The sequence below is a fragment of the Panicum virgatum genome, chromosome 4K (assembly GCF_016808335.1).
Source record: "Panicum virgatum strain AP13 chromosome 4K, P.virgatum_v5, whole genome shotgun sequence".
Lineage (NCBI taxonomy): Eukaryota > Viridiplantae > Streptophyta > Magnoliopsida > Poales > Poaceae > Panicum > Panicum virgatum.
The window spans coordinates 37,209,927-37,236,554 of NC_053139.1; the positions used below are offsets into that span (position 1 = coordinate 37,209,927).

At 53.0% G+C, this 26,628-nt stretch overlaps 1 protein-coding gene and 1 pseudogene across 2 annotated transcripts; both read left to right on the top strand.

Moving 5' to 3' along the window:
• The first annotated feature begins 1,426 nt into the window (after window positions 1-1,426).
• LOC120703812 (peptidyl-prolyl cis-trans isomerase CYP59-like) lies at window positions 1,427-21,507 on the top strand. 2 transcript variants are annotated; one of them, XM_039987988.1, is made up of 15 exons: window positions 1,427-1,611; window positions 1,642-1,785; window positions 2,442-2,546; window positions 2,788-2,905; window positions 3,011-3,061; window positions 3,155-3,246; window positions 3,373-3,472; window positions 3,919-4,038; window positions 4,119-4,196; window positions 18,879-18,925; window positions 19,006-19,061; window positions 19,891-19,931; window positions 20,272-20,377; window positions 20,518-20,650; window positions 20,732-21,507. In XM_039987988.1, exons 2-15 carry the CDS (start codon window positions 1,688-1,690, stop codon window positions 21,255-21,257), a joined length of 1,671 nt encoding a protein of 556 aa, XP_039843922.1. In that variant the 5' UTR covers window positions 1,427-1,611; window positions 1,642-1,687; the 3' UTR covers window positions 21,258-21,507. The 2 variants fall into 2 exon arrangements, with proteins under 2 accessions (XP_039843922.1, XP_039843921.1); XM_039987987.1 differs by having other exon boundaries at window positions 1,427-1,785.
• A 2,049-nt stretch (window positions 21,508-23,556) lies between these two features.
• On the top strand, window positions 23,557-23,660 carry LOC120705346 (annotated as a pseudogene).
• Window positions 23,661-26,628: the final 2,968 nt, after the last annotated feature.

Here is a 26,628-nt window from a genome sequence, read left to right on the forward strand (position 1 = left end):
AAGTCATTTAGGTCGTCATCCCAATTAACAGAACTTGGTGCTGGAGGTGGTGTAGTTTGACTTGATGAACCTCTTGACTTTCCCTTTCTCTCTTTTATGGTTCTACTTTCATGTACAGGGGGAGGAACATCAGGTCTTGGAGGCCATGGTTTGGGGGGCATGAAGTCATCTAGGTCGTCATCCCAGGTAATAGAACTTGGTGCTGGAGGTGGTGCAATTTGACTTGACGAACCTCCGGTTCTATGTGATTGCGGAGGCCAAGTACTATCACCCGAAGATCTTCCACGCCTCCTTCGTCTTGTTTGCGGCATGAGTCCACCAAAGATACATACCAATTTACGAAAATTTGGTATTGATTTGTTAATCACCTCCGTGTCCTCGGGGTAATCCTTGCATATAATTACACAACAATTTTAAAATTTAAGGAATATGGATTACAAATGACTATAGATATTAGATCCGAATGAGAGTTATCTTAATGTGCATCTCATACAGCTCTGACCGCATCCATATCGTAGAAGCACTTTGTACAAAACCAATAACATTAGGATGATTAGCTAGTTCACATACCCTCATATACATCTTACGGCGTTCTAGCAGGTGTCCCTTTACATCTTGCGTTGTAATACCTCGAAACAATGTGAAATCTTTAAACTCTACTAATTTGGACAACACCATCTCTATCGTACCATCCGCTAATGGATCCAACTTCTTACTGATTACAAGATGTGTCATGATCTTAAGAATTATACTAGATTTTTCTTCGGTCCATGAAAATCCAATAAAATTGGAGGTAGCCATTGTCTTATGCTGCAATAGCAATAAGGTACGATCATTCTAAGTTTACTATTCTATATTTCACTATCCAAAAACTAAATCTATTCTAATTCATAATTATTTTAGAAACAAGTCTATAATAGTTGAGAAATATTGGTTACCTGCGGTTCGGATTCAAAATCCTGCAGGACTTTACCGGTGGAATTACCTCCCTCACCCCTCCTCTCTCCCTCTCTGGATCTCGTGGACAGGAAATGAGGGTGCGAGGGAAGGGGCTCAGCTTTTATATTTGGGGGGAAGCCTGCCGCCCCCCTGCCGGGCGGGCGGGCGGGCTGCCGCCTCTCCACCGGGCGGCAGGTGCCGCCGCCTGGCCAGGGGGGGCGGCAGGCTCCCGCCAAGGGCCTCCGCGCAAAAAAATATATTTATTTACATGTAGGTCCCTGCCGCCCCCTGCCGGGCGGTAGGGGTATAAAATTGTAAAATGTGAAACAAAAATATATTTATGTAAAAAACGTTTTTAAAAAATATAAAATAAAAAAGCCCCCAGAATCGGTGGTGGACGGCCCACGAGTTTTTGTTTTTTTTGACTCGACGGCCCACGAGTTGGGTGTATTAACGTCCTGCAAATCGGTCCAACAAGTCGGTACAAGTGCTCGGACCTCCCTTCTCTTCTTCGACAACTCGCCGCTCTCGTCCGCCACCTCCCCTCCGGGCCCTCCGGCCAGCTCCCACCGCGTCCGCCTGCGGCTCAGCGGTTGCCTCCTCCAGGCCGGGCAACGACGCGCCTCCTCCATCCGCAGCTTACTCTGAAGAAACCACGCCGCGCTATCCCGTTCTCCGCCTCGTCTCCCCCAAAATACCATCTCCCCGCCGTTCGACAGCCGAGGGCGGAGGCGGATAGGTTCCGGAGATGTCGGTGCTCATCGTGACCAGCGTGGGCGACATCGAGGTGGATCTCCACACCGACAAGTGCCCCCTCACCACCAAGAACTTTCTCAAGCTCTGCAAGTAAGCAACCCCCCCGCGCTAGGGCTTGCTCGATCTCTGGGTCCATCTGTAGTTTTGACGATTTTGGATTGATATTTTGTTCTGATTCAAGCTGTTGAGTTGGTGAGTTTGGCGTTGTAGGGTCATTATCGGTTTGATTGTATTTCTGGGGTTGCAATGGGTGTGTGCTGACAGTAAGTTAGTGAAACTAATTGCTAGTGTGATCCACGGTCCATTACTGATTTACCTCTAGTTCCGTAGGATTCGTAATTTGAAACACCTTTAGCTGCTTACTGCTAGCTAGTCTTGTTAATTTGTTTCGGAAGGATGCTATTGGAAATTTTGAAATTGTTGTGCTGCAGGCTTACATAGTTACACTATTACATCTTTATGTGAGGATAAATTGCAGTTAGGTCAGTTAGGCTTCTGCACCTGTATAGAGCTGATTAAGAGCCACGCCAATGATTTTAGGGGACATCAAAGGATTGGTTTCTGATTCTTAGGGTCCTTATCATCAATGTTTATGACATTCTGGGGGCTGAATTTAGCATATACTGTGGTTCATGCCCATTTTTTTCACCTAATATTCAATACTAAGCTACTAGTCCATGAATGTGAGACTATCATTTCAGATTATTAGGGTACTTACTCGTTGGTTTTCTTCGTTGACCGACCAGAATGAAGTATTACAATGGGTGTCTGTTCCACAAGGTGGAGAAGGATTTCTTGGCACAAACTGGCGATCCGACTGGAACTGGCACTGGCGGTGATTCTGTGTACAAGTAAGCAATTCTTTCAACTGAACTTTTGAAATGCCTCTTACTTCAGGTCACCAATGTTTCATCTCTGAGCGATGTAATTTGGTATCCTTCATCATAGATATAACTAGTACCTTCGATCGTTTTCATGTATAGTTTCTTTCATTTTTGGTCTTCTTCATATGTGTAGAGCTATTGTTGTTAAAGTATCTTACTATCACATGTTGTCCAATGTATGCCTGAAAATTATATCTTGTTTTGTCAGATTTCTCTATGGTGATCAAGCTCGATTTTTTGATGATGAGATCCGTCCAGAGTTGAGGCATTCAAAAACTGGAACAGTTGCTATGGCAAGTGCTGGTGAAAACTGCAATGCCTCACAGGTGAAATGCCTGCCTAGCTTTTTATTGATAATATTTGATGTTTCATTTTTCAGAATCTCATTGCTTCTTTTGACCTTCCACTTATGTGTTTTTTAATGTTTTTAGTTCTACATTACTTTGCGGGATGATGTGGACTACCTTGATGATAAACACACTGTGAGTAGTACTTGGCTCTATTAATCCATATTTTTCTTATCAGCAGAATTCCTTTATTTGCAACAATTCATATGTTTGTTCTGTGGACTATAGGTGTTTGGGATGGTTGCTGAAGGTTTTGATACATTGACAAAAATAAATGAAGCTTATGTTGATGATAAAGGAAGACCATTCAAGGACATAAGGTGGCGTATTGATTAATGTGTTTGTTACAACATAAAATACCATAGTTCACTTCTTCTCCAGCATTAGATGCCTTTGACTTCTTTTTATTCCTGGTTGCTGACCATTGACAACGTAATTGTTTGCAGAATTAAACACACATATGTCTTAGATGATCCTTTCGATGATCCTCCTCAGCTCACGGAACTTATTCCTGAGAATTCTCCCACAGGAAAACCACATGATGAGGTAATTGAAGTATCCTGATCATGTGCATGTCAGTAATATGAGATGATGAGTCAAAATGCATCAATCTTAATCAGAGGCAATGGTTCCTTAATAATTTATTTTCTTTTTTTAGGGGAATCGTTTATTTTCTTTTTGGTTTCTTTTCTTAATTTAGTAAAGAGTTATGTTGGTTATCAAGATTTTTTTTTGTTTGTCCTGGTGTCTGTTGGCAGACTGCAGAGCGTGTTTTTTTTTCTGCCTATTTCTTTTTATTTGTCTGTGTATACCTGCCTATGGATTCGAATTGAAATTTTGGGCGTGTTAGTTATTGAGTGAGTTCATTCCATTTTGGGTTGAAATTGGTCATGTTTCAACCCTATAAAAGAGGAATCGTTAAATCCAGTAGTAGTCCTGCAACATGAGTATGTCCTGAATCCTGATAGTTCTTTTTCATGGTGAATACACAGGTTGCAGAGGAGCGCTTAGAGGATAGTTGGGTCCCTTTGGACGAAACAGTGGCTCCTGAAGAACTTGAGGAGATGATCCGCTCTAAAGAGGCACACACAAATGCAGTAATCCTTGAGAGTGTAAGTCCTGATTCCAAATCAAAGTCAGCGGCTTCATTATTAGTTCATTGCTGATGTCGTAATACCTTTTGTTTGTGCAGTTGGCAGATATTCCAGATGCTGAGATTAAACCGCCAGAAAATGTCTTGTTTGTTTGCAAACTCAATCCAGTAACACAAGTTAGTATTAGTTCCTAATTCTTTGCCTTTAAGTTTTCTACTTCACTGGACTTTTAAAATGTGTCCGCAGTTCGCACTGATTTAGTGGAATTATCTATCTTTGGCTGTCGGTACCCAGGACTAGGGTACCCTCTCTTGCTGTGTCTAGGCAAGGACCTTGTAGTTATCCTTGGCTACATCCAAACAGCCAGACCCCTGTGGTCCGGAGTCCTGTTTCTCTCGACAACGGCCCCCGACCTGTCTCACGACTGGGAAAGGTCCGGGAACGCCGTGTGTCCCGGGAGAGGCGGGCGCTCAGCCCAAACAGCCGGGGCTCCGGACCTCCCGTGGAGCCCGGACCACCTATATAGTAACCGGACCCCTCGCTAAGGAAAGAAGTCGACGCCCTGCCTCGGGGTGGTCCGGAGCCGACACGTGTCTACAAGCACGGACACGTATACAAGGCCGCTTGGTCTCCATACTAAGCCTCACCCACCACTGCATTCATTGTGGTAGGTGGACGTCCGCATTGATGTAGCAGAAGCCGAGGCGATTCTTTGACCAGGGGGCACTATTGATCGCGTATTACCAAGATAGTGGAGCTGCTGGCGCCGCCCACGCCGCGCCTGACAGTCTGCCATAACAGACGGATACGACGGCTCGGCTTCGCCCATTGTGACGCCTACATAATAGCCTCCACAGGTCACGCCGCAAGCTACGTTCCCCCAACGGTCACCTTGCTGACGGGACAAGAGAAGACCTCCTTTCATCAGAGAGTCAGCAGGGCATGGAAGCATATCGGAGAAAAGATTCATGACTACTGTAGCCATTTAAATACTCTGCACAGTATGCTGCACAGTCGCGTGGGGCCCACTTGTCGGGGTCTCAACGCCCCATGTATCCGCCCCCCTTTGGACTATAAAAGGGGGGGCGCCCGCTAGAAGAAGGGCAGGCTGGGTGAAAGCCAAGACCCGGCAGAGGATAGGTTCATTTACAACCAAGAACAATACTTCTCCCAGTGGACGTAGGGTATTACGCTCCGGCGGCCCGAACCACTCTAAATCATGTGTTCTTGTGTGCTTGACTCAGAGCTAGATTAGCCCAATCGCCTAGTTCATCCCCGAGTACTCCCTCTCTGGGAATAGGCGGGTGCGCTCCGCCACCCGGCTGTGGGTACCCTACAAATCCCGCGACATTTGGCGCCGTCCGTGGGGACTCAGGCGCAGGTTGGATCTTCGGACTTCTGGGCCGTGTTCATCCTCTGCAACGACGAGCGAGAAGATGAAGGAAGGCAGGGCGTCACCCACGCCACGTGCCGTGGCACTGGGGCACCAACGCCCACGGTGCGGCGGCGCACGGCAGCGGCGTCTGTTGTGCGTCGCCACGGCAACACCTCAGAGCCGGCGCGGCAGCGCACAGCGGAGGCGCCGCTGGGCGCTGCTATCCCTACGTCGACTCAATGTTTTCTCTCAAGCAACGGCCACGCTTCCTCTGCGGTGGCATGGAGTCGGCTCAAGGCTTTCTCTCAACATGGAGCCTGGAGCCGACGGCCATCCCGGAGGAAGTTGACCGTGTCGTCGCGTCGTCTCCGGCACCACCCAAGGTTCTTGGTGCTGCTGCAGACAGGACCCTGCCACCAGGCGCGGGGGCCCCTGGCGCTAGCACCAAGGACAAACTGGCGAACGACCGCCCTTCTCCACGCTCCGTGCTCGTCCATACGAGCACCCATTCTTCTGCGAGCAACAGGCGGGCTGGCTTCGGGTGGCAGACGACGACGGCTGGGGGCCTCTCCCATTCAAATCCAAAGAATTTGTCTCATGCTACCTAAAGCATGTGACAGCTCTTAGGCAAGGAGGGGTCCCCCGAGCTCCCGAGGTGATGCTGGATGATGCGGTTCAGGCACATCCAGGGCGCCTTCGCCTTCGACGACTATGAAGAATTCGGGAGTGGCCGTACCACTCCCAACCGGAGAAGAACATGCTGTATAGCATGCAGCCGTAGGTTACTCCTAAGAAAGGACTAAGAGAGTTCCTCCTTTGTAATAACGTAGCGCCTACGTGTGAGCCCAGAGCGGTCAAGGTCCGACCTTGTAAACCCGACCTCTGGCCCTATCACACAAACAGGCAAAAAGCGGTCCGGAGCGGTGGAGGTCCGACCTCGTAATCCCGACCTCTGATGTATACCGTGACAGCCACAATAATAAAGGAGATTTTCTTTCTCAGTTTTACCTAGGCTCCACCCTGATTACATTTATTCGCCTTGGTTTAACTATTCTTTCCTCTTGAACGGAGTTTTCCTTGTTGCTAACAATCCAAGTTAAGTTGCTAGCTTATGGTCAGGTGGGAACACCCCTTCTAGCTGGAAGGCAGTCCGGACCCCTAAGGATCTGCTCTGGAAAAGTGGTACTCGTATCCTGGGGTAGAGAAGCTCCGCGTAGCTTAGCCTGGTAATGTACCCTAAGTTTACGTACTTCACTACCCTGTTACAAGTGCTCTAGTATCCGAGTCTGCTGTCTTTAGAGGTCCCGGGCTCCCTTCTAGTATAAGGCTTGGTTTCTTTGCACCTTACTATGAGGTCCGGTAACATGCTTCATCGGATCGTCAGCAACGACTCAAGTCCACTCCGGTGGCCCGCTCCGGCGGAGACCGCTCGCCACGGTCGACTCAAGTCCACTCCGGTGGCCCGCTCCGGCGGAGACCGCTCGCCACGGTCGACTCAAGTCCACTCCGGTGGCCCGCTCCGGCGGAGACCGCTCGCCACGGTCGACTCAAGTCCACTCCGGTGGCCCGCTCCGGCGGAGACCGCTCGCCACGGTCGCTCCAAGTCCACTCCGGTGGCCCGCTCCGGCGGAGACCGCTCGCCACGGTCGGCAAGAGCCGGGTCCGGAAGCAGTGCTTGCTCCCTGAGCGATCCGAAGTCTGTGAAGCCGCTTAGCTTGGTTCCGTACCCTAAGCCAACACCTTCATCGCCTTGTGGAGAGCACTCTAGTACATGAACCTGGCAACAGGTGTACCGGCCTCAGGGGTCCGGGACACCCGCTCTCTCCATGAGCACAACAACGCAATCAAGTTGCGTAGAAACACATCACGGTGGTGGCCCCACCCGCGGGTTCGTACCTCACCCGAGGTGGGCCCGGGGGCCACTGTCGGTACCCCAGGACTGGGGTACCCTCTCTTGCTGTGTCTAGGCAAGGGCCTTGTAGTTATCCTTGGCTACATCCAAACAGCCGGACCCCTGTGGTCCGGAGTCCTGTTTCTCTCGACAACGGCCCCCGACCTGTCTCACGACTAGGAAAGGTCCGGGAACGCCGCGTGTCCCGGGAGAGGCGGGCGCTCAGCCCAAACAGCCGGGGCTCCGGACCTCCCGTGGAGCCCGGACCCCCGCGGAAGTCCCGGACCCCTGATGGGGTCCCGGACCACCTGTATAGTAACCGGACCCCTCGCTAAGGAAAGAAGTCGACGCCCTGCCTCGGGGTGGTCCGGAGCCGACACGTGTCTACAAGCACGGACACGTATACAAGGCCGCTTGGTCTCCATACTAAGCCTCACCCACCACTGCATTCATTGTGGTAGGTGGACGTCCGCATTGATGTAGCAGAAGCCGAGGTGATTCTTTGACCAGGGGGCACTATTGATCGCGTATTACCAAGATAGTGGAGCTGCTGGCGCCGCCCACGCCGCGCCTGACAGTCTGCCATAACAGACGGATACGACGGCTCGGCTTCGCCCATTATGACGCCTACATAATAGCCTCCACAGGTCACGCCGCAAGCTATGTTCCCCCAACGGTCACCTTGCTGACGGGACAAGAGAAGACCTCCTTTCATCAGAGAGTCAGCAGGGCATGGAAGCATATCAGAGAAAAGATTTATGACTACTGTAGCCATTTAAATACTCTGCACAGTATGCTGCACAGTCGCGTGGGGCCCACTTGTCGGGGCCTCAACGCCCCATGTATCCGCCCCCCTTTGGACTATAAAAGGGGGGGCGCCCGCTAGAAGAAGGGCAGGCTGGGTGAAAGCCAAGACCCGGCAGAGGATAGGTTCATTTACAACCAAGAACAATACTTCTCCCAGTGGACGTAGGGTATTACGCTCCGGTGAGGACTCCAGCAGGGGATGGCATCTTCAAGACCAAATACCCGTAATGAGCAATGGCCATGAAGCGGTAGAGTGCTGGTCGGCCAATGATGGCGTTGAACGGAAGGTTCACCTCCGCAACATCGAACAGAACGCTCTCTGTGCGGAAGTTCTCCTCGGTTCCGAATGTGACTGGCAATGTGATGCTCCCCAGAGGGAACACCGGGTGTGGGCGACCGCACCGCTGCCGTCGCAGCAGTCGAGAGACTGCATGCTCTGGCGGCAGAGGCTGCACGTTCCGAAGAGGATCCATCCACCTCGCAGCCCAAGGCGCCTGCAAGGGCTCCCAAGGTCCAACCGTCCGATCCGGACCATGTTCCCGTGAAGACGGTGTAGATTGGAGCAGACTCCACCAGGACCACCCGCATCGCGGGGAACCTGGAGGAAAAATAGGAAGACGCGCTCATCGCTTTCCTCCGGGCAAATGTCGACGTGTTCGTCTGGGAGGCGTCACAGATGCCCGGGATATCCAGGGAAGTGATCGAGCACAATCTGAAGATCTACCCCGACGCCACGCCGGTGCGCCAAAAGCCTCGGAAGCAGTTTGTGGAGTGGCAGAACTTCATCCGCGAAGAAGTCCGCAAGCTCCTACACGCCGGCTTCATCGAGGAGGTCCACCACCCTGAGTGGTTGGCCAATCCAGTCGTCGTCCCAAAGGCCAACGGGAAGCTTCGGATGTGCATCGACTACACCAGCCTCAACAAGGCATGTCCAAGAGACCCCTATCCTCTTCCGCGTATCGATCAGATCGTGGACTCCACCTACGGGTGTGACCTTTTGTCTTTCATAGATGCATACTCTGGTTTCCACCAGATTCAGATGTCTAGAGAGTATAGGAAGTATACTGCCTTTGTAACAGTAGATGGGCTTTATTGCTACATTGTCATGCCGTATGGTCTAAGGAATGCCTTGCCCACGTTTGTACGGGCTATGAACAAAACATTCTGTAATCTAATTAAAGATATTGTTGAGGTTTATGTCGATGACATTGTAGTCAAGACTAAGGTAAGGTCAACACTAGTGGAGGACCTGTCCCTCGTCTTCGACCGACTCCGCGCCACGCGCACGAAGCTGAACGCAGAGAAGTGCATCTTCGGCGTCTCAGCAGGGAAGCTGCTGGGTTTCCTGGTCTCACATCGAGGCATCGAGGCAAACCCAGCCAAGATCAAGGCCATCGAAGCAATGAGGCCCCCTTGCCGCATCAAGGACGTCCAGAAGCTTACTGGATCTCTTGCTGCTCTTAGCCGCTTCATATCGAGGCTGGCCGAGAGGGCCCTTCCCTTCTTCAAGCTATTGAGGAGGTCCGGTCCATTTTCTTGGACCGAAGAGGCTGAACAGGCCTTCCAGGAGCTGAAGCAGCATCTCACCTCGCTGCCAGTATTGGTGGCTCAAGAACCCGGTGAGCCGTTGTTTCTGTATCTTGCTGCGTCTGCGGAGGCAGTCAGCATGGTGTTGGTCGCCGAAAGGACGGAGCAAGCTCGCCAGGGGAATACCAAGGTCCCCCTGGCCAAGGAAGGTGAGCCGGACCCCAGACACGGGGGCCCGTCAGCCTCACCCCAGCTTGAAGGTCCAGACCCCGCACGAGCGGGTCTGGAGGAGCCTCGTCCCAGTGGGAACCCAGAACCGCTGGGGGCCCAAGGACCAGATGTGGTGGACAAGGGCAAGCAGGACTCGGGAACTAGGGTCCGGACAGTCCAAAAGCCAGTCTACTACGTCAGCGAAGTCCTCCACGAGGCAAAGACCAGGTATCTTGAGACGCATAAGCTTATCTATGCAATACTTATTGCGTCCAGGAAACTGCGCCACTACTTTCAAGCACACCGAGTTGTTGTAGTGACCTCTTACCCGTTAAGAGCGATCCTGCACAACTCCAACGCCACAGGCAATATCGTCAAGTGGGCAGCAGAGCTGGCAGAGTTCCAACTGGACTTCCAGCCACGCCATGCAGTCAAGAGCCAGATCCTGGCTGATTTCATAGCGGAGTGGACTCCTTCCCCAAATAATCCTGGGGGTCCGGTCGTAAACGCTGGACCCCCGGAGCCGGAAATCAGGACACCAGTCTTCACCGAGCCTCACTGGACACTCTTCTTTGACGGGTCCGCCCGCGAGAAGTGGGCCGGGGCTGGCGTGGTCCTCATCGACCCAAACGGAGATCAGCTGAAGTACATGGTGCACCTTGAGTTCAAGGCCACCAACAACATGGCGGAGTACGAAGCTCTGATCTTTGGCCTGACGCAAGCCCTCTCATTGGGGGTCCGGCAGCTTCTGGTGAAGGGGGACCCCCAGCTAATCATCAAGCAAGTCCGAGGGGATTGCAACTGCAACAATCCCCGGGATTGCAACTGCAACAATCCCCAGCTCGCGGCATACCTCATACACGTGAGGAAGCTCGAGAAAGACTTCGACGCCTTGGAACTACAACACGTTCCCCGCGAGCACAACTCAGCAGCAAATGATCTCTCTGCGAGAGCATCTACTTGGGCATCTGTGCCCGAGGGTGTCTTTGAAAGACGGCTGCTGAAACCTACCGCCCAGCCTGCCGAGCCGGGTGAAGGGATCAAGCTGGTACCTCGAAGCCATCGGTCCCGGCAGAATTCCACCTATGGTGCCCGACCTGGGCTGTGTGCACTGTTGAGGATCCTAGTGACCTCGCAGAGCCACCTCCACCTACTCTGGGAGCTCCCGATGCATGGATCTCCGAGATCCGGGACTACCTGAAGGATAACATCCTCCCTGATGACGATGTCTCTGCTGAGCGCATAGTCCGATTGGCTAAACGCTACGCGGTGGTAGAAGGGGATCTCTACCGCCGTGGCGCCAACGGTGTCCTCATGCGGTGCATTTCCCAAGGAGAGGGCCGCGAATTGCTCGCGGAGATCCATGGAGGCGAGTGCGGAAGTCATTCCTCCTCTCGCACGCTTGTTGGCAAGGCCTTTCGGCATGGCTTCTACTGGCCAACAGCACTCCAGGATGCGGCTGAGCTGGTAAGGTCCTGCAAAGCATGCCAGTTCCATGCAAAGCAAATACACACCCCAGCTCAGGCCCTGCAGATGATTCCGCCCTCATGGCCATTCGCTGTGTGGGGTGTGGATATCCTGGGGCCATTCCCCCGGGCTGTCGGCGGGTACCGGTTTCTCTATGTCGCCATCGACAAGTTCACCAAGTGGCCGGAAGTTACTCCTGTGGTGAATATCACTAAGAAATCGGCAGTCGCATTCCTCAGGTCCATTGTGTGCAGATTTGGCGTCCCAAACCGCATTATCGCGGACAACGGGACCCAATTCAAAAGCAGGCTCTTCCAAGAGTACTGTGAGGACATCGGCATCCAGCTATGCTTTGCGTCCGTAGCACATCCCCGCAGCAATGGACAGGTTGAGAGAGCGAATGCAGAGATCCTCAGGGGACTCAAGACCCGCACCTACAACTGCTTGAAGAAGCACGGTGCCAAGTGGGTTGACGAGCTTCCATGCGTACTATGGGGCAACCGGACCACACCCAGCCGAGCCACCGGGGAGACTCCGTTCTTCCTGGTCTACGGGGCTGAAGCATGCCTTCCCCCAGAAATTCACCTGGGCTCACCACGGGTCCAGGCCTTCGACGAATCCATGCAGGAGCAGCTGCGGTGCGACGACGTGGACCTCGTTGACGAGCGAAGGTGGCGAGCAGCAATCCGAAACGCACGCTACAACCAGGCGCTCCGGCGCTATCATCAACGGTTCGTGCACAGCAGGGAGCTCCGGGCTGGCGACCTCGTCCTCAGACGGATCCTGAGCTGAGCAGGGCTCCACAAACTCTCCCCCAGCTGGGAGGGGCCCTTCAGGGTTACAGAGGTATGCCGGCCCGGATGCGTTCGCCTCGCCACAGAAGATGGAGTGCCGCTGCCCAACCTATGGAACATAGAGCATCTGCGTAAGTTTTACACCTAGGCAGAGCGGGGAAATAAACTTTTCCTTTGTAATAAGATAGAGTTAGCGTGCGGCCCAGAGCGGTTGAGGGCCACCCTCGTAAACCCGACATCTGGCATCCATCGCACTGGCGGCTAACGCGCGGCTCAGAGCGGTAGAGGTCCAACCTCGTAAACCCGGCCTCTGGCATCCATCGCGCAAGCCATGTACATCAAAATTGCAAAGGAAAGATTTCCACCTAGTTCTGTCTTTGTGTCAAGGTTAAATTACACATTTCGATTCTCGGAAACCTCGTTTTTCTAACCCCCGCGGGGACCTCCACTCTTGTTGCTACAACTAAGATCTGCATTGAGCTGCTGGACTGCCGTACAGATCCGGACCCTCTTGCTGCTGGAGAGGGGTCCGGACCCCTAAGGACCTACTCTGGAGAGCGGGAGCTTGTTTCCGGGGGTGGTCCGGAGTCCTGTGTAGCCGCTTAGCTGGTTCCGTACCCAAAAGCCTACACACTCCACCACCCTGTAACAAGTGCTCTAGTACCTGGAGCCGGGTAATTAGGGGCCCGGACCTCGTTTCAGCTCAGCAATTGGCTTCCTAAGTCCAATACGGCATGTCCAGCCTTATATCTCAAAGGATCGAGTACAACAAAGCGACCTCACCCACTGCTGCGGAAGGTCTGGGACGCTGAAGCCAGGTCCGGAAAGATCGTGCTGTTTCCTGGAGTGGTCCGGAGCCCTGTGTAGTGCCTTAGCCTGGTTCCGTACCCTAAGCCTACGCACTCCACCACTCTGAAGCAAGCACTGAACTACTTGGGCCTGCGCATCTAGAGCCCTGGACCTGGTACCAGCCTGGGATTGGTCAGGAATGAGCCCCGCGGGTCTGCTACTAAGCTATAACTTTGAAGTGGTACACAGGTTAAAACCTGATTAGTGGTAGTCAGTCTCAAACCATTGAGCCTACCTACCAGGGGGTCCGAGTATCTGCTTCAAAGCTTTCATGCAGGATAAGAGCCAGTCTCGATGGTAGACAGACTCATAGCAACTGAGTCTCTCTCCCAGGGGGCCCGGGGCATCCGCTTTGTCCCAGACATCATGGATGAATTCTGCATGAGTCAAATAGCTAAGATGCAGTATCGTTGCTACTATATAAGCGAACTTGATTCTTCTATCTGTACTCCTGTATACTACACAGGGAACAAGGCGCTTGCTCGTCTTACAGGCTATGCAGCCCTATGCCAAAGAGGTCCGGAGTATCTTCTACGGCTCAGATGGCAGACAGGTCCAAGCAACTGAACCTATCTGCCAGGGGGCCAGGGCGCCGGGGTGCTGCATACTGCAAATCAACAACTGACAAACAGCTAAGTTGAAGTTTTTTCTACTTCAAAGAATTTTCATCTAGTACAAAGTTTGTTACATAATGCAAAAGGAAAAAGATACAATGCCCAGCTCAAGGGTCTGCAGGCTCTCGCTTGAAGTAGGAGGCGACGAAGTCAACGACCTCCTGCACGCTGTCCCGAGCGGCGGCCTCCGTCTCCGCTACAGGGCCATCGACCACGGGCGCCAGCGAGATGGTCGGGTCGTGGCTCCGGAGGCAGGTCAGGCTGTGCTCCGCCACCAGCCGGATCAGCTCGCGGCCCTTGGTTTCAAGCTGTCTAGCAAGGACTGGCCCCAGGCGCTGGAGCCTATCCGAAGCAGAACTCAGCACCGGGAGGGCGTCAGCTATCGAAGCTGGTGGCTCCGCCACCTGAATCGGGCTCAGACCAAGCGGCACCAGCGCCAGGCTCGCTTCGGTTGCCCAGTCAGCGATCCGCTGGGCCTCAACACGCTGGTCTTCCTGGTGCTTCCGGACCGCCTCCCGGACCGCCTCTTGCACCCGGGTGTCCAAGGCCGCCTTGGCCACCTCCACCTCGCGGGACCTCTCCTCGAGCTCGCGGGACCTCTCCTCCAGCTTGGTCTCCCTCTGCTCCGCCCATGCCTTCCGCTTCTTGAGCGAGTCTCGCTGGCGCCCGAGTTCCTTCTCTATGCCGGTGGCGTGAGCCTCCCGCTTGGCGAGGGACTTCCGTCCCTCCTCCAAATCCGCCTCGTCGGCAGTCAGCTGGCGGGCTCTCTCCTGCAGTTGTTCACGCCATCCCTGCAGGGTCGCAGAGAAGACGTCGAGCTCCTGCCTCCGGACCTCGAGGTCCTCGCTGCGAGTCTCCAGCTCGGACTGTTGGGCTGCGAGGTGAGCCTCGAGGTCGGACCGCTGAGCAGCGAAGCCAACAACCTCCAGGGTGAAGTCCCGCTCCCGCTGCGCCAAGGATTTCTCTCGGTTTGACACCGCGAACTCTCGGTCGAACACCTTCCTAAGGTTGGCTCGGTAGGCCTCTTGGTCCGCCTTGAGCTTTGACCGAGTTTCTGCGGCGCGGGAGGCTTCAGCCTTCGTGTGCGCTTCCAGGCGGGTGTGCCAGTCGGAGAGGCGCTGACGCTCGCTCTCCAGAGCAGACCACTCCCGCCGGAAGGCCGCCTCGGCGGAGGAGGTTGCCTCCTCGATCGACCGCCGAACTTGCAACAGCACCTGAGGAAGCGGAGTCGCATCCTCCTCCGGGAGTTGAAGCTGCAGGAGCCGCCTGCCAAAGACCACCTCCAACTCCTCTGCAACAGGACCGGAGCTGGAGGTAGGGGCTTCCGCTGCGGCACTTGTCTCCGGCACCTCCACTGCCACCGCGTCGGGCGCGGCCGAGCCCAGCTCCGGCGCCCCCGCTGCCGCCGAGTCGGGCGCGGCCGAACCCAGCTCCGGCGCCCCCGCTGCCGCCGTGGCGGACGCGGCCGCGTCGGGTGCGGTTGCGGCCGCCGCATCGGGTGCGGCTGTGCCTAGTACCGGCGCCCCCGCCACCGATACGTCAGGTGCGGCTGCGCCCTGCACCGGCACCTCCACCACCGTGTCGGGTGCGGCTGCGCCCAGCACTGGCGCCTCCGCCGCTGCAGCGTCGGGGGCCGCGGCGTCCAGAGCCGGCTTTTCAGCCACCACGGCATCGGTTGCGGCTGCACCCAGCACTGGCATTTCTGCCGCCGTTGTGTCGGGCGCGGCTGCACCCAGCACCGGCGCCACCGCCGCCGCGCTGAGCACTGCAGAGTCTAAAAATGACACGCCAGTCAGCATCACGTCACGCACCACGGGGCTAGCACAGGTCGCCGTACCTGAGGGTCCCGCACCTGCTGTCGCCGTCGCTGTCGACGCCAAGGCCGCCGCCGCCTGGGCAACTGCCGATGTGCCAGCGATGGTAGAAGAACCGCTGGGGCGGGAAGCCCTGGTAGCAAAGCAGAAAAGCCATAAAAAAAAACAAAAAAACAGAGCACCGGCGCAAGGGAGGAGAGTAGAATGACACTAACCCAGAAGTACCGGGTACCCAGCGTCCCCGGAGCCCGGGCCTCTGCTCTTGCGGCTGCTGCTGCTGTTGCTGCTGCCCCTGCAGCTGCGATGCAGGCACAACCCGGGCTTGCACCCGCTGCTGCTGTCCCTGTGGCTGCGGCATGGGCGCGACCCGGGGTCGCACATGTTGCTGCTGATGCCGCCCGCGTGCCTGCTGCCGCTGCTCTTGCGGCTGCTCTTGCTGCTGCTGCTCTTGCTGCCGGCGGGAAGAATTCCTCGGCGGCGATGGTGGTGGTCCAGTTGCGCCAGAGGACCCGTGGGGGCCGGCAGCCCGGGAGCTACCCTGGCCTGCGCCCTCAGAAGACCTCTGGCGCTTCGCGGCGGGCTCCGAGACCAGGGTCCCGTCGCCCCGGAGTAGCCTCCGCCGGCCTGCGTCTCCCAACGACGCACCGGAGCTGCTCTGTGCTCGGCTGGAGCCGGCCGCGGCCGCACTACTAGCCGCGGCCTACTTCCCCTTCGTGGTGGCACCGGACCCCGCAGCGCTCAGTGTAGCCTGATCCCCGGACGTGCCAGGGATCCGGAGCCCACGGTTCGGGTCACCTTCGGTCTGCCGTGGGGCCAGTCCCCCGTCGTCCAGGGTTGGCAGGGTAGCCAGCACCGCCGCCCTCGCCGGGTCCTCGCAGAGGGGGACTATGCTCTGCGGGAGGATCAGGTTCTCCGGGATGAAGGTGTCTCCCGTCACGTTCCGCACCAGGACCTCCAAGGCCTCCTGGGTCAGGTCGCTTCCCTCCCCGCGGTGGGTCCTACTGCAATCGTTGAGGCCGGTGAAGCTCCACGCCGGTCGCGGCCGCTGCTTCAGGGGGGCGATCCGGCGCTTCACGAAGTCCCCGAGCACGTGCCACGAGGTGAGGCCGCTCTCCGCCAGCGACCTGATCTTGTCCAGCACGGAGTCGAACTCCGGCTGCAGCGACGGCTTGGCCCTCCAGGATGCTTTGTCGGAGGCGGGCCCCTCGGTCGGCAGGGCGAGGCGCTCGTTGGCTTCGGTGGTGGCGATCACCCAATCCCTGCGCCACTCCTCCCACCTTCCGCCAGCAAGACCGGGAATGTAAGGAGTCGGCAGGTCGCTCCTTATCTGGAAGTAGTACCCTCCCACTTCGTCCTTGCTCCTTCCGGACCTCACCAGGATGAAGTAGCGGAAGAGGATGATGCAGGGACGCACTCCCACAAACATCTCGCATAAGTGCACGAAGATGGACGTCAGGAGGAGGGAATGGGGCGTCAGATGCTGAAGCTGGAGGCCGAAGTCTTCCAGCAGCAGCAGCAGGAATGAAGAAAACGGCAGTCCCACGCTGGCGGAGACGTGCGAGGTGAATAGCACGAACTCCCCGGCGCGGAGGTTACCAAGGGGAACCGAGCCTGCTCGCACCCCCCAGCCGGTCTCCTGAGCACTCCACCCAAGCAGGCGGCGCACTGTGTTCAACTCTCCCTCGGTCTGGAAGCGGCGGGGATGAACAAGGGATGCCATCTCTTGGTGGAGTGAGAAGGGAGCCTGTGTAGGGGAGAGAAGGGCGAGGAAAGCTCGAAGGCAAAGGGGCGCAAAGGCTGGAGGAAGAAGACGAGTGCGGGAAAGCAACCGCGGAATGCGGTACGCCCCGTTATAAAGCCTGACTCAACCGGCGCGCCCCGGAACCGTCGCCGAAACTCAAGCGACGCCCGCGCCTGGAGTTAACCGCCCAGTCCATGACGTGGGGGCCCAGGCCCACCTGGCAGGACGAGCGGGTAACCAACAAGGGTGCGAAAAGACAGGATCTGAACCGTCGCCCACACGCGCGGGGAGCGAGGCGGAAGCTGAGCTGACGTGCGCGTATTAAGCGCTAGCGTGGCCGGGCTTTTCGGGAACTGCGCCGGTGGTAAATGATCCGTTTACTCCGGCCGCAACAATGCCGAACGTCGCGCGCACGACTAGGTGAACCACTGTGCGTGGGGCCCATGGTCAGTAAGCCGTTGCGATGTGATGAGCCAGTAACCAACCCGATAGGTGGTCAAAGCCAGTCAAGGCCCCCCCTCGCAGAAACTGAATGGAGCCAAATCGCAAAAGTGGCCCCACCTGTAGGTTCGTACCTCCCCCAAGGTGGGCCCGGGGGCCACTGTCGGTACCCTGTAGCAGGGATACCCACTCTTACTGCAGCAAGGTAGGACCTGCGTAGTTATCCGTAACTGCGTGGAAGGGACAGAGTAGCCAGGCCCCACAGGCCAGGCTCTTCCCTCACTAGGCCAACGGCCCCGGACCCGCACGCCGCCTGGGGATGGGTCCGGAGTCGCCACGTGCCTCTAAGCAAGGGAAGATCCGAGCTGACGGCCGGGACCTCGGACCCCCATAGGGGTCCGGGACCTCCTGCGCCCGCCCGGACCCCCCTTTTTCTCCCGCATAGGGGTCCGGGGATGCCACGTGGCCCGAAGGCACGGGCTCGAGCGCGAGCCTTCCGCTGGAAGACTCGCGCGCCCACTGCATTTAATGCAGGTGGACAAGGCGTGCTCTGCCGCCGCAGTATGCGAGACAGCTTTTGTCAGGCCTCGCTGTGCACCGCGTATTACCAAGTTGCACAGTGCAGCCGCCTGTGCCACGCCCGCGCAGAGCCCGTCTGCCGCATTAAATGGATACGACAGCACGGCACTTTTCCATCATGCCGCCTACGCCGCAAGCTACGCAGCCCGCTTAAGCTATGTGGCAGGCGACGCCACTAGCTACGCCAGGTTCCGTCCCGACAAGACAGCACCAGGACATGATGGACGAAGGGCTCCGGGAGCAGGCAAGGGAGCCCAGAGAGAGATCTCCTTTGCCTGCGACGCCATAATGTATGAACAGTACGTTATTTTATACTACATCGTTGGATCCACCTGTCGGGGACCCAACAACTGTGTACGCACCCCCTTGAGATATAAAAGGGAGGCGCCCGCTTTGCACAGGATACAGGCGGACAGACTCAAGCTCTCGCAACCTTCTCACTCTCGTGGGAAGGCAATACAACACACAGTGGACGTAGGGTATTACGCTCCGGCGGCCCGAACCACTCTAAATCCTGCCGTGTTCATCGTGTTCTTGAGTGAGATTGATCTAAGACTAGCTATCCCCCGAGTACACACCCTCTGGGCTAGGGCGGGTGCCTTCCGCCACCCGGCTGTGGTTAGCAGCACCACGACATTGGCTTTTATTGATAAGAAGTGTTTGGCTTTCTCCTGATGTGGCTACATTGCTGATTATCTCGGGCCTTAAATGTCAACAATTTTTTTCTGAGCAACACTTTTATTTTGCAGGATGAAGATTTATACACAATTTTTTCTCGTTTTGGAACTGTGACGTCGTGAGTACATTTCTTAGCACTACTTGTGTGCATCTACTTGTTTATTCTTTTCTTTCAATTTATTTAACTCTTGCTTGCAGAGCTGAAATAATTCGTGACTACAAGACTGGAGATAGCTTATGTTATGCTTTTATTGGTGCGTTTCATCCCTTGAAAACTCTTCCTGTGCTGACAAGTACTATATTGCTATTTAGCTAGAACCCTTGTTCCAGTTTGTTCATTGCATGATTGCATGGGCTTAGTTAGCTGCACCAGGCTCCTGTCATCCATGTCATTAGCTGTGTTGAACGTGTTCCGTTGGGCCTCTGGTTGGTTATCCTATCAATAAGAAACAGGGATAAGGGATTGCTGATTGGATGATGGTTATTTAGAGGTTGAAAGAACATCCAAGTACTAAACAGGGGGAAACTAGTTACTTGCTCATCTTGTTTTCTGTTCTCTCTATTTTTATTTAAAGAAAATATTTGAGCATTGCACTCTCCTGAAAAGCAGAAAACCTCCCGCTTTTTCACAAAGATCCCTTGTAGAACCGTATACATGGTGATAAAAACTAAAAACAAAAAACAAAAAACTCGACCAATCTAGGAGAAACTTGCATTGTCAATATGAAGAAATAAGCACCTAAATTTGAGTCGAAGAGGACATGACTCCAGCATGGGTGGTGGGGGATGTACACCCACACCTCTCAGGCTCACACCATTTCAGACACAGATTGTGAAAAACAGATTGTAGATTTTTAGATTTGGCGAAATCCATATCGCTGGATTGTTACGATCTAGGTGCTAGACTGCTGTAATCTGGTTGTAGAATCTGGGTGTGCAATTGCAAGCTGAATCAAATTGGCCCTATGCTAGGTTCAGTTCCTAATATGTAATGACTATCTGTGAATCCTTCTAGATTCATTATGCTTAGCTGAGTGACCTAATATGGCATGCTAACAATTTATCTTGATGGTCTTCTGTCAGAATTCGAGACAAAGGAGGCTTGTGAACGTGCATTTTTCAAGGTCAGTAATCTTAGATTCCCAACTGTGTGCGTGTGCACTGTATTTACAGTGCGATTCTGGCATTTTGCAGGCATAATTTATTGATGCCATGACAAAGTTCCGTATACCTTTTTAAGCATAATGTAGAATCTACCTTGTAGTTTCACCGATTTTAGCTAGCCCAGTATGAGCAGTGGGTACTGGGTAAAACACAAACAGCTTCAAAGACTACCAAGTGAACTTTTGTGCCCAGAGGAGGGTCTGATATTTGCATTCAACAATGGCCATATTGATTTTCAGTTGGAATTTTATTTATGAATAATCTGAAGAGATCATTGCTTACACAGTATTATGCTTGTAGATGGACAATTGTCTTATTGATGACCGGCGAATACATGTTGATTTTAGTCAGAGTGTTTCAAAGCTGTGGGGTCAATTCAGACAAAGCAAAAGAAATGCAAAGAAAGGTTAAAGATCCTAAACAATAGTTTCCTTCTCCGTAATGTTGTTATACCATTTTCATATGTGTTGTAAGTTATATTATCTTTAGTGTAGTACCGAACCATTCTCTTGAAAAAATAATTGATACCTTTCTTCCTCATTTCAGATGGGTGTTTCAAGTGTGGTGCCCCTGATCACCTAGCCAGAGACTGTGACCAAGATGGTGACCAGAAAAACAAAGGGCCGAATTATGTTCTGAAAGATGAAAACACACAGCGTGGTGGAAATCACCGTCGAAGGTCACTCTACCTTTCTTTCTCCTATTGCACAAAAATCTTTTAATATCATCTCATACTTTGTTCTCCTTTGTCATTTTACAGCTATGATCTAGTATTTGATGAAGACGATGCTGATTATTCTGATCAGAAAGATGATGAAAATGGTCACAGAAGAAAGATCCAAAGAAATGATGATAGGAGATCAGAACTACCACCTTGTGGTGATCGTGATAGGAATAACCGTGAGAGAACTTACAGTGATGAGAAAGGAAGCAGGCGTGGTAAAGACGATGATAGGAACCGAGGGGGTCGAAAACATGATGACTACCACAGTTACAGTAGATCTGGTGATAGAGGCTCTGGTAGATACGATGATCGTGATTACAGCAAGCGCCATAGCAGGAGCAGGAGTGGAGAGGATGAGGACAAACGAAGAGATAGATCGGATGGCGAGCGGCGCCATAGAGTTGATGGATATGAAAAGAGCGATCGTCACCGGAGAGATGAAGTTGACCACAGGAAAAGGAGCCCAGAAAGTAGACGTAGGGAAGACGGTGGGCACCGTGAGAGAAACCAACACTCTGATGACAGGTCCTATAAGGAGAGGAGGCACAGAGATGGTAGATAGATTTCTGTACAACTGTCGGATTTGTGTTGCCTGCTTTCAACTGATGTCAACATGTATTACTAAGCTCAAATTTTTGTGTTAATCAGTGTAACGACTTGAGAGTGATGTTGAATTTTTGTAGCGACCAGATCTCATCCGTTTTCCTGTGTTGTAGCCTTGTAGGATATTTTGTTGCTGGTAGACTCAAATTTGCTGTTAGTTGTACGCTTATTCTATCCCATAAATGGCTCCATACCAATTGTTAGTATTAGTCTGTAATATTTCTCATTTGTTAATATATCGGTAATTCAACAATCCATTTTGTCATCTGAACAGTTCAGTTTTTGTCCGGCTTTTACAATAAGCTAGTTATAAAAGGTGGAGCCTGGGGAAGAAGCTATATTAATATATTAGGCACTCTGTGAAGTGTGAAGTGCTGTTCCTTAATCTCCACTGTGGTTTGTCACTTACTCTTCTACTTGTTTATAATTTAGATCTGGCAGCCAGTTTTTTTTATTTTATTAATTTTTTTTTTGCAAGAGAAGTGACCATTTGGATGCTAAAATAGAATGTGGCGGCGGCAATTCATGTTGTAGTGGCTGATGAAGTGTATTCCTGACCAAATTTTGAAATTGAAATGTTGCCGTTGCATAATTTCTAGGCCATATACAGGTCGTCGACCTACCGTTGTTAATTAGTGCCAGGATTGTGTTGTTAGTGCAAACATTTGCTTCCTCTAAGTAGCACCTGCTTGTTTGTTTAGCAAGGGTTAATTGGATTTGTGCCATTATAACTATACTGTATTTGAAGTGCGCCATTACCTTTCGAGAAACTACAATTTCACACTTATTCGAAACATGCCATTATGTACTCTTTTGATATGTTTATAAAATTTTTTGGACCAAAATGCCCTCATCTTCAACGTCCCATCCCCATCTCATCTATCCCATCCTGGTTGAGGTCGCTACTGCTCTGCACCGTCGTTGCCAGGTCCCATTCCGCCGCTGCTTGCGCGCGCCCTGCTCGACGCGCTCGCCCGTGCCCTGCTTCGCGATGCAGCGGCCCCACGAGCTCGCCCGAGTGCTCTGAGCGCTGCTTGATGCAGCACCCATGCACTCGCCGGAGCACCGCCGCGCGGGCACTGCGGCCCCATGCCCTTGCCCAAGCGCGCCCACCACCAGTCGCTCGAGCTCCAGCCGGACGTTGGCCCTCTCGGGCGGCGGCGTGGACGGGTCGGTGAGCACGCGGATGCCGGCCTCGTCGTAGCCGAAGCGGTCCACCAGGCAGCCCTTGAGCTCCCCGTTCGTGCCCAGGTAGTTGATGCCCATCAGCACTGCTCTGTAGGGGGAGGAGGGGAGTGGAGGGCGCAGAGCTGCAGAGAGGGGAGGGGACGGCGCTGCAGGGAGGGAAGAAGGGGAGGGGAGGGCGCGACGTGCGCTGCAGGCTGCAGGGAGGGAAGAAGGGAGCAGCAATGACCTCAGGCCCTGTTTGGTTCGTTTGTGCTATGAACAGTAGCACGGGAATCTTTCATGTATGGAGGTCTAAATGAAGTCCATTTGCAAAACTTTTTCATAGATGTGTGCAATTTTGTGCGACGAATCTAATGAGCCAAAAAAAAATCCGCGATTGGCTACAGTGATGCTACAGTAACCATCATCTAATCGTGCGGTCAAAGGCCTCGTTAGATTCGTCTTGCGAAGTAGCGCAGGGGTTGTGAAATTAGTTTTACAAATTGACTTCGTTTAATACTAGTAATTATTGGTCAAAGTTTCCTAGCTCAATTTGTGCGTGAGTGTGCATGCATGCATGAGAGAGAAGAGAGAGAGTAATTGATTGCTCTGCTGTGCTTTGCGTGGAAAAAGGAGAGCAGGTGCTGATTTGCTTGGTGGAGAGAGAGCAGTGAGCCTGTCACAATTAGACCAGCAGTCAGATGAAACACGAGCTCTTTCCGTCCTCTGAAAATATTAAAGAACCAGCTAACCTGGACCGGCCGCCCAGCTGCCGGGCGGCCTGGGGGGCCGGGCGCCCGGTCCTTCAGGGACCGGAACGCAATTTTTTTACAAAAAATTTTACAGATAAGTCCTGCCGCCCGGCAGCGGGACGACCAGGTACCGGCTGCCCGGCAGCTGGGCGGCCGGGGTATATTTCTGTAAATTTCGAAAATAAAAATATATTTTTGTAAAAAACGAAAATAAAAAAATAAAAAAAACCGCGGCATTTGCAGAGCGGAGCACAAGTGCACAACCCGGGCGATGAAATGATGTTTAATCCCACAGCGCCGAGTATTATTGAGGTGCACCTGCAGGCATCGAACTCAAGGAGCTGCGTGGTGAGCACAAAGCGAACTATTCTTTCGCCTTTTACTAAAGAATACCGTGTGCGCGCCACAATAAGCAGCATACTAGCAGTGTTCCAAAAAGCATGTAAACAGTCTAGCGGTGTTCTAAAAAGCATGTAAACAGTCAAGCCGCGACAGACGGTGATTTGAGTTGTGGAGTTTGAGGTAGCGGAGTGGTGGTTTGTTGCTTTGAGTATCCGAGTGGTACGTCGTGTGATTGTCGAGTTGTTTGATGCAGAGATGTTTTATTTCTCTATTATTGTATTGTTCAATCTGAACTTTCATTTTTTTAATATAATCGATAGCTCTCCTGTCTGATTCATTAAAAAAAGCATGTAAACAGTCAAACAAAGTACGGGACCAGTCAGCTCTTCCACGGCGTAAAAAAAAAGAGAAAAGTCCGATTTCCAACCTTCAACTACGAAACCGGACAACATAGGCCATCCAACTGTCAAAATCGGGCAAATTTGGCCCCTGGAGTGATTTTGAAGGTGGTTTTCTATTTTGTGAGAATTAAAAATATTTAATTTTACACTAAAAAAATTATAAGTAATTCATTTTAAGTAAAAAAATTATGAAATGGGTATCAAAGTTTTCTAAAAATGTAATCTATCTACTCTCACATAACTTGTGAGCTATTCAGATCTAATTTTTTTTATATTCATATATTTGGTTCCTTGCAGTTTTGACTATTATTTTGAACAACTAAGATTCAAATGAAGCAATAATAGATAGTTTACATTTTTAGAAAAAATTGGTACTAGTTTCATATTTTTCTGATTTAAAGTGAATTAGTTTTGATTTTTTTTAGATCTAATTATATTTATTTAATTTTTTTAGAAAATGCAAAACCACCCCAGGGCCAAATTTGTCCGGTTTTAACAGTTGGATGACCTATATTGTCCGGTTTCATTGTTAAAGGTTGAAAATCAAATTTTTTCGATAGTTCGAGGATAAAAATTAGAATTTTCTAAAAAAAAAAAAGCTCCTCGTGTACTTCCTCTGCGCCATGCCTGACCAGACTATCCCACGCTCCCGAAGCAACACCGATGCGAAGTAGGACGTGCGCTGCGAGCCCCCTCCCGCGTCAGCCATCATGACGTCGCCGTCGTGGGCTCCGTCGGCGGCGCCGGAGTAGCTCGCCCTGAAGGCCCAGCACGAGGCCTCGGCCCTCGGCGACCTTGCGCCTGGGTTGATCCGGCGCACCCCGCTCTCTCGGCGGCGTGCTTGCAGACCGGGCAGCGGAAGGGCCGTGCCCAGCAGGCCAGCAGGAGGCGGCGAGACGACTTGTCGGAGACAGAGAGGACGGAGCGAGCTGACCGGCGCTGTCGATTGGCCATCTTCTCTCGAGATTTTGCTTGCCTCCCGAAAAGATGGTGCTGTCGAGACTCCACCATCTTTGGCCCCACATGTCACTGGGTAGAGCGTTGACTGCTCCTCACGCATCCTAGTGGCCCTGCAGTGACCCCACCTGCCAGCGGCCCAGTAAGCCCCATCCAATTCTCCACAGGTGGTTGCATCAATTGATCTCATGGTAATGTGGGTTATACTGGGCCGCAAAGCCACAAGGCCCGCCCCATCAGATTGAGAAGCCGCTGCATTTCTCGATGGTCAGCTGACATACCTCATGGGAGCACTGCCGCTGCCGCTGGGTGTGATAGAGAGTGTGGACAAACACAGACGTGGCTTCCTCTGGACTGGGGAGGGGACGGTCGCATGGTTCCAGCTGTCTGATTGCATGGGACAAGGTCAAGCAGGGGAAGACACAAGGCGGATTGGGGATCAAGGATCTTGGGCCGTGTTTGGTTGCATAAACCAAAATTTCAAAAAAAAATTCCGACACCTGCATGAAGACTTAAATATAGACGAAATAAAAAACGCATTGCGTCTGCTGTCTGTAAATGGCGAGACGAATCTAATGAAACTAATTAGGTTATAATTAGATGCTAAATTGATACAGTAATGCTACAGTAAATAATCTCTTACAGACGAGTTTTGTAATTATTTTTGTGATTAGTCTATGTTTAGTACTTTAAACGTAGAAAGATGTTTTTTCAAAAAATTTACGGGAGGCAACCAAACACAGCCTTGGGCTACAGAACTCCTGTCTGCTCATCAAACTCCTGCACAAGCTGTTTGCCGGCGAAGAATCATCTTGGGCACTGTGGGCCCGGCAACATGTGAGCATGGCATCACTTGAGGGGGATCTCCAAGGGAACCACTGGGATGCCCTCAGGGATTTACTCCCGGTCTATCGCGCCATCACCACGGTTGCCATTGGAAACGGCCGCCACACCTCCTTTTGGCACGATGTGTGGACGGGGGATGAGAGCTTGGCGGAACGTTTTTCGTTGCTACTTAGCCACTGCAAGACCACAACACAGTCAGTGCAACGCATGTGGGAGACGGGGTTGCAACACCACCTCGTCCACCGACTGAGTGCTGCTGCGGCCGCTGAACTGGTCGCGGTCCAGGAAATCATGGCCAGCACTCAGCTCTCGGCGGCACCTGACGTGAGGCTCTCCCCCACGATCGCTCAGGATGGCAAGCTCCAAACATCGACCCTCTACAAACTTCTCATGTCAAGCAGCGGCGAAGCCAGCCCAGAAAATGACCTAGGGCGGACTTTTACGATAAAATTTTTGCACGACCAGAGCGAGACGCCGAGACTTGCTGCCCGGCTGCAGGCGCCCGCGCCGGCGGCGCACGGGATCTGTTGTCGCCACCGACGGGCGCCGAGATGGGGTTGCTGAACGGACGGGCGTGGAGTGGCGTCGCGCAACGGCATCGACACGCCAGCGTGAGCGCCTGAGCGGGACTGCAGGGGGGTAGATGGTGAACTGCCGAAATTGGCAGTGGCATCTGGTGGCAAGATGTAGTGCTGGGCTGTGGCGCTAGGTTGAACCATTTAAGAGGCCGCAGCCCACTCGACCTCGCGTTCGGGGGGCGCCGCCGCACCGCCATGAGCCCCTGCCGGAGTTGAGAACAGGGATATTGTCAGCACCCACGAACCAGAGAAAGCATCTCCTACTATGGGCCGCCGCACCAGGAAGC

Coding starts and splice junctions, on each gene's coding strand:
- LOC120703812 (XM_039987987.1), top strand. CDS start 1,688: ATGTCGGTGCTCATCGTGACCAGCGTGGGCGACATCGAGGTGGATCTC. Junction 3,062..3,154: donor ACCTTGATGATAAACACACT/GTGAGTAGTACT, acceptor TGTGGACTATAG/GTGTTTGGGATGGTTGCTGA. Junction 18,926..19,005: donor CGTTTTGGAACTGTGACGTC/GTGAGTACATTT, acceptor TCTTGCTTGCAG/AGCTGAAATAATTCGTGACT.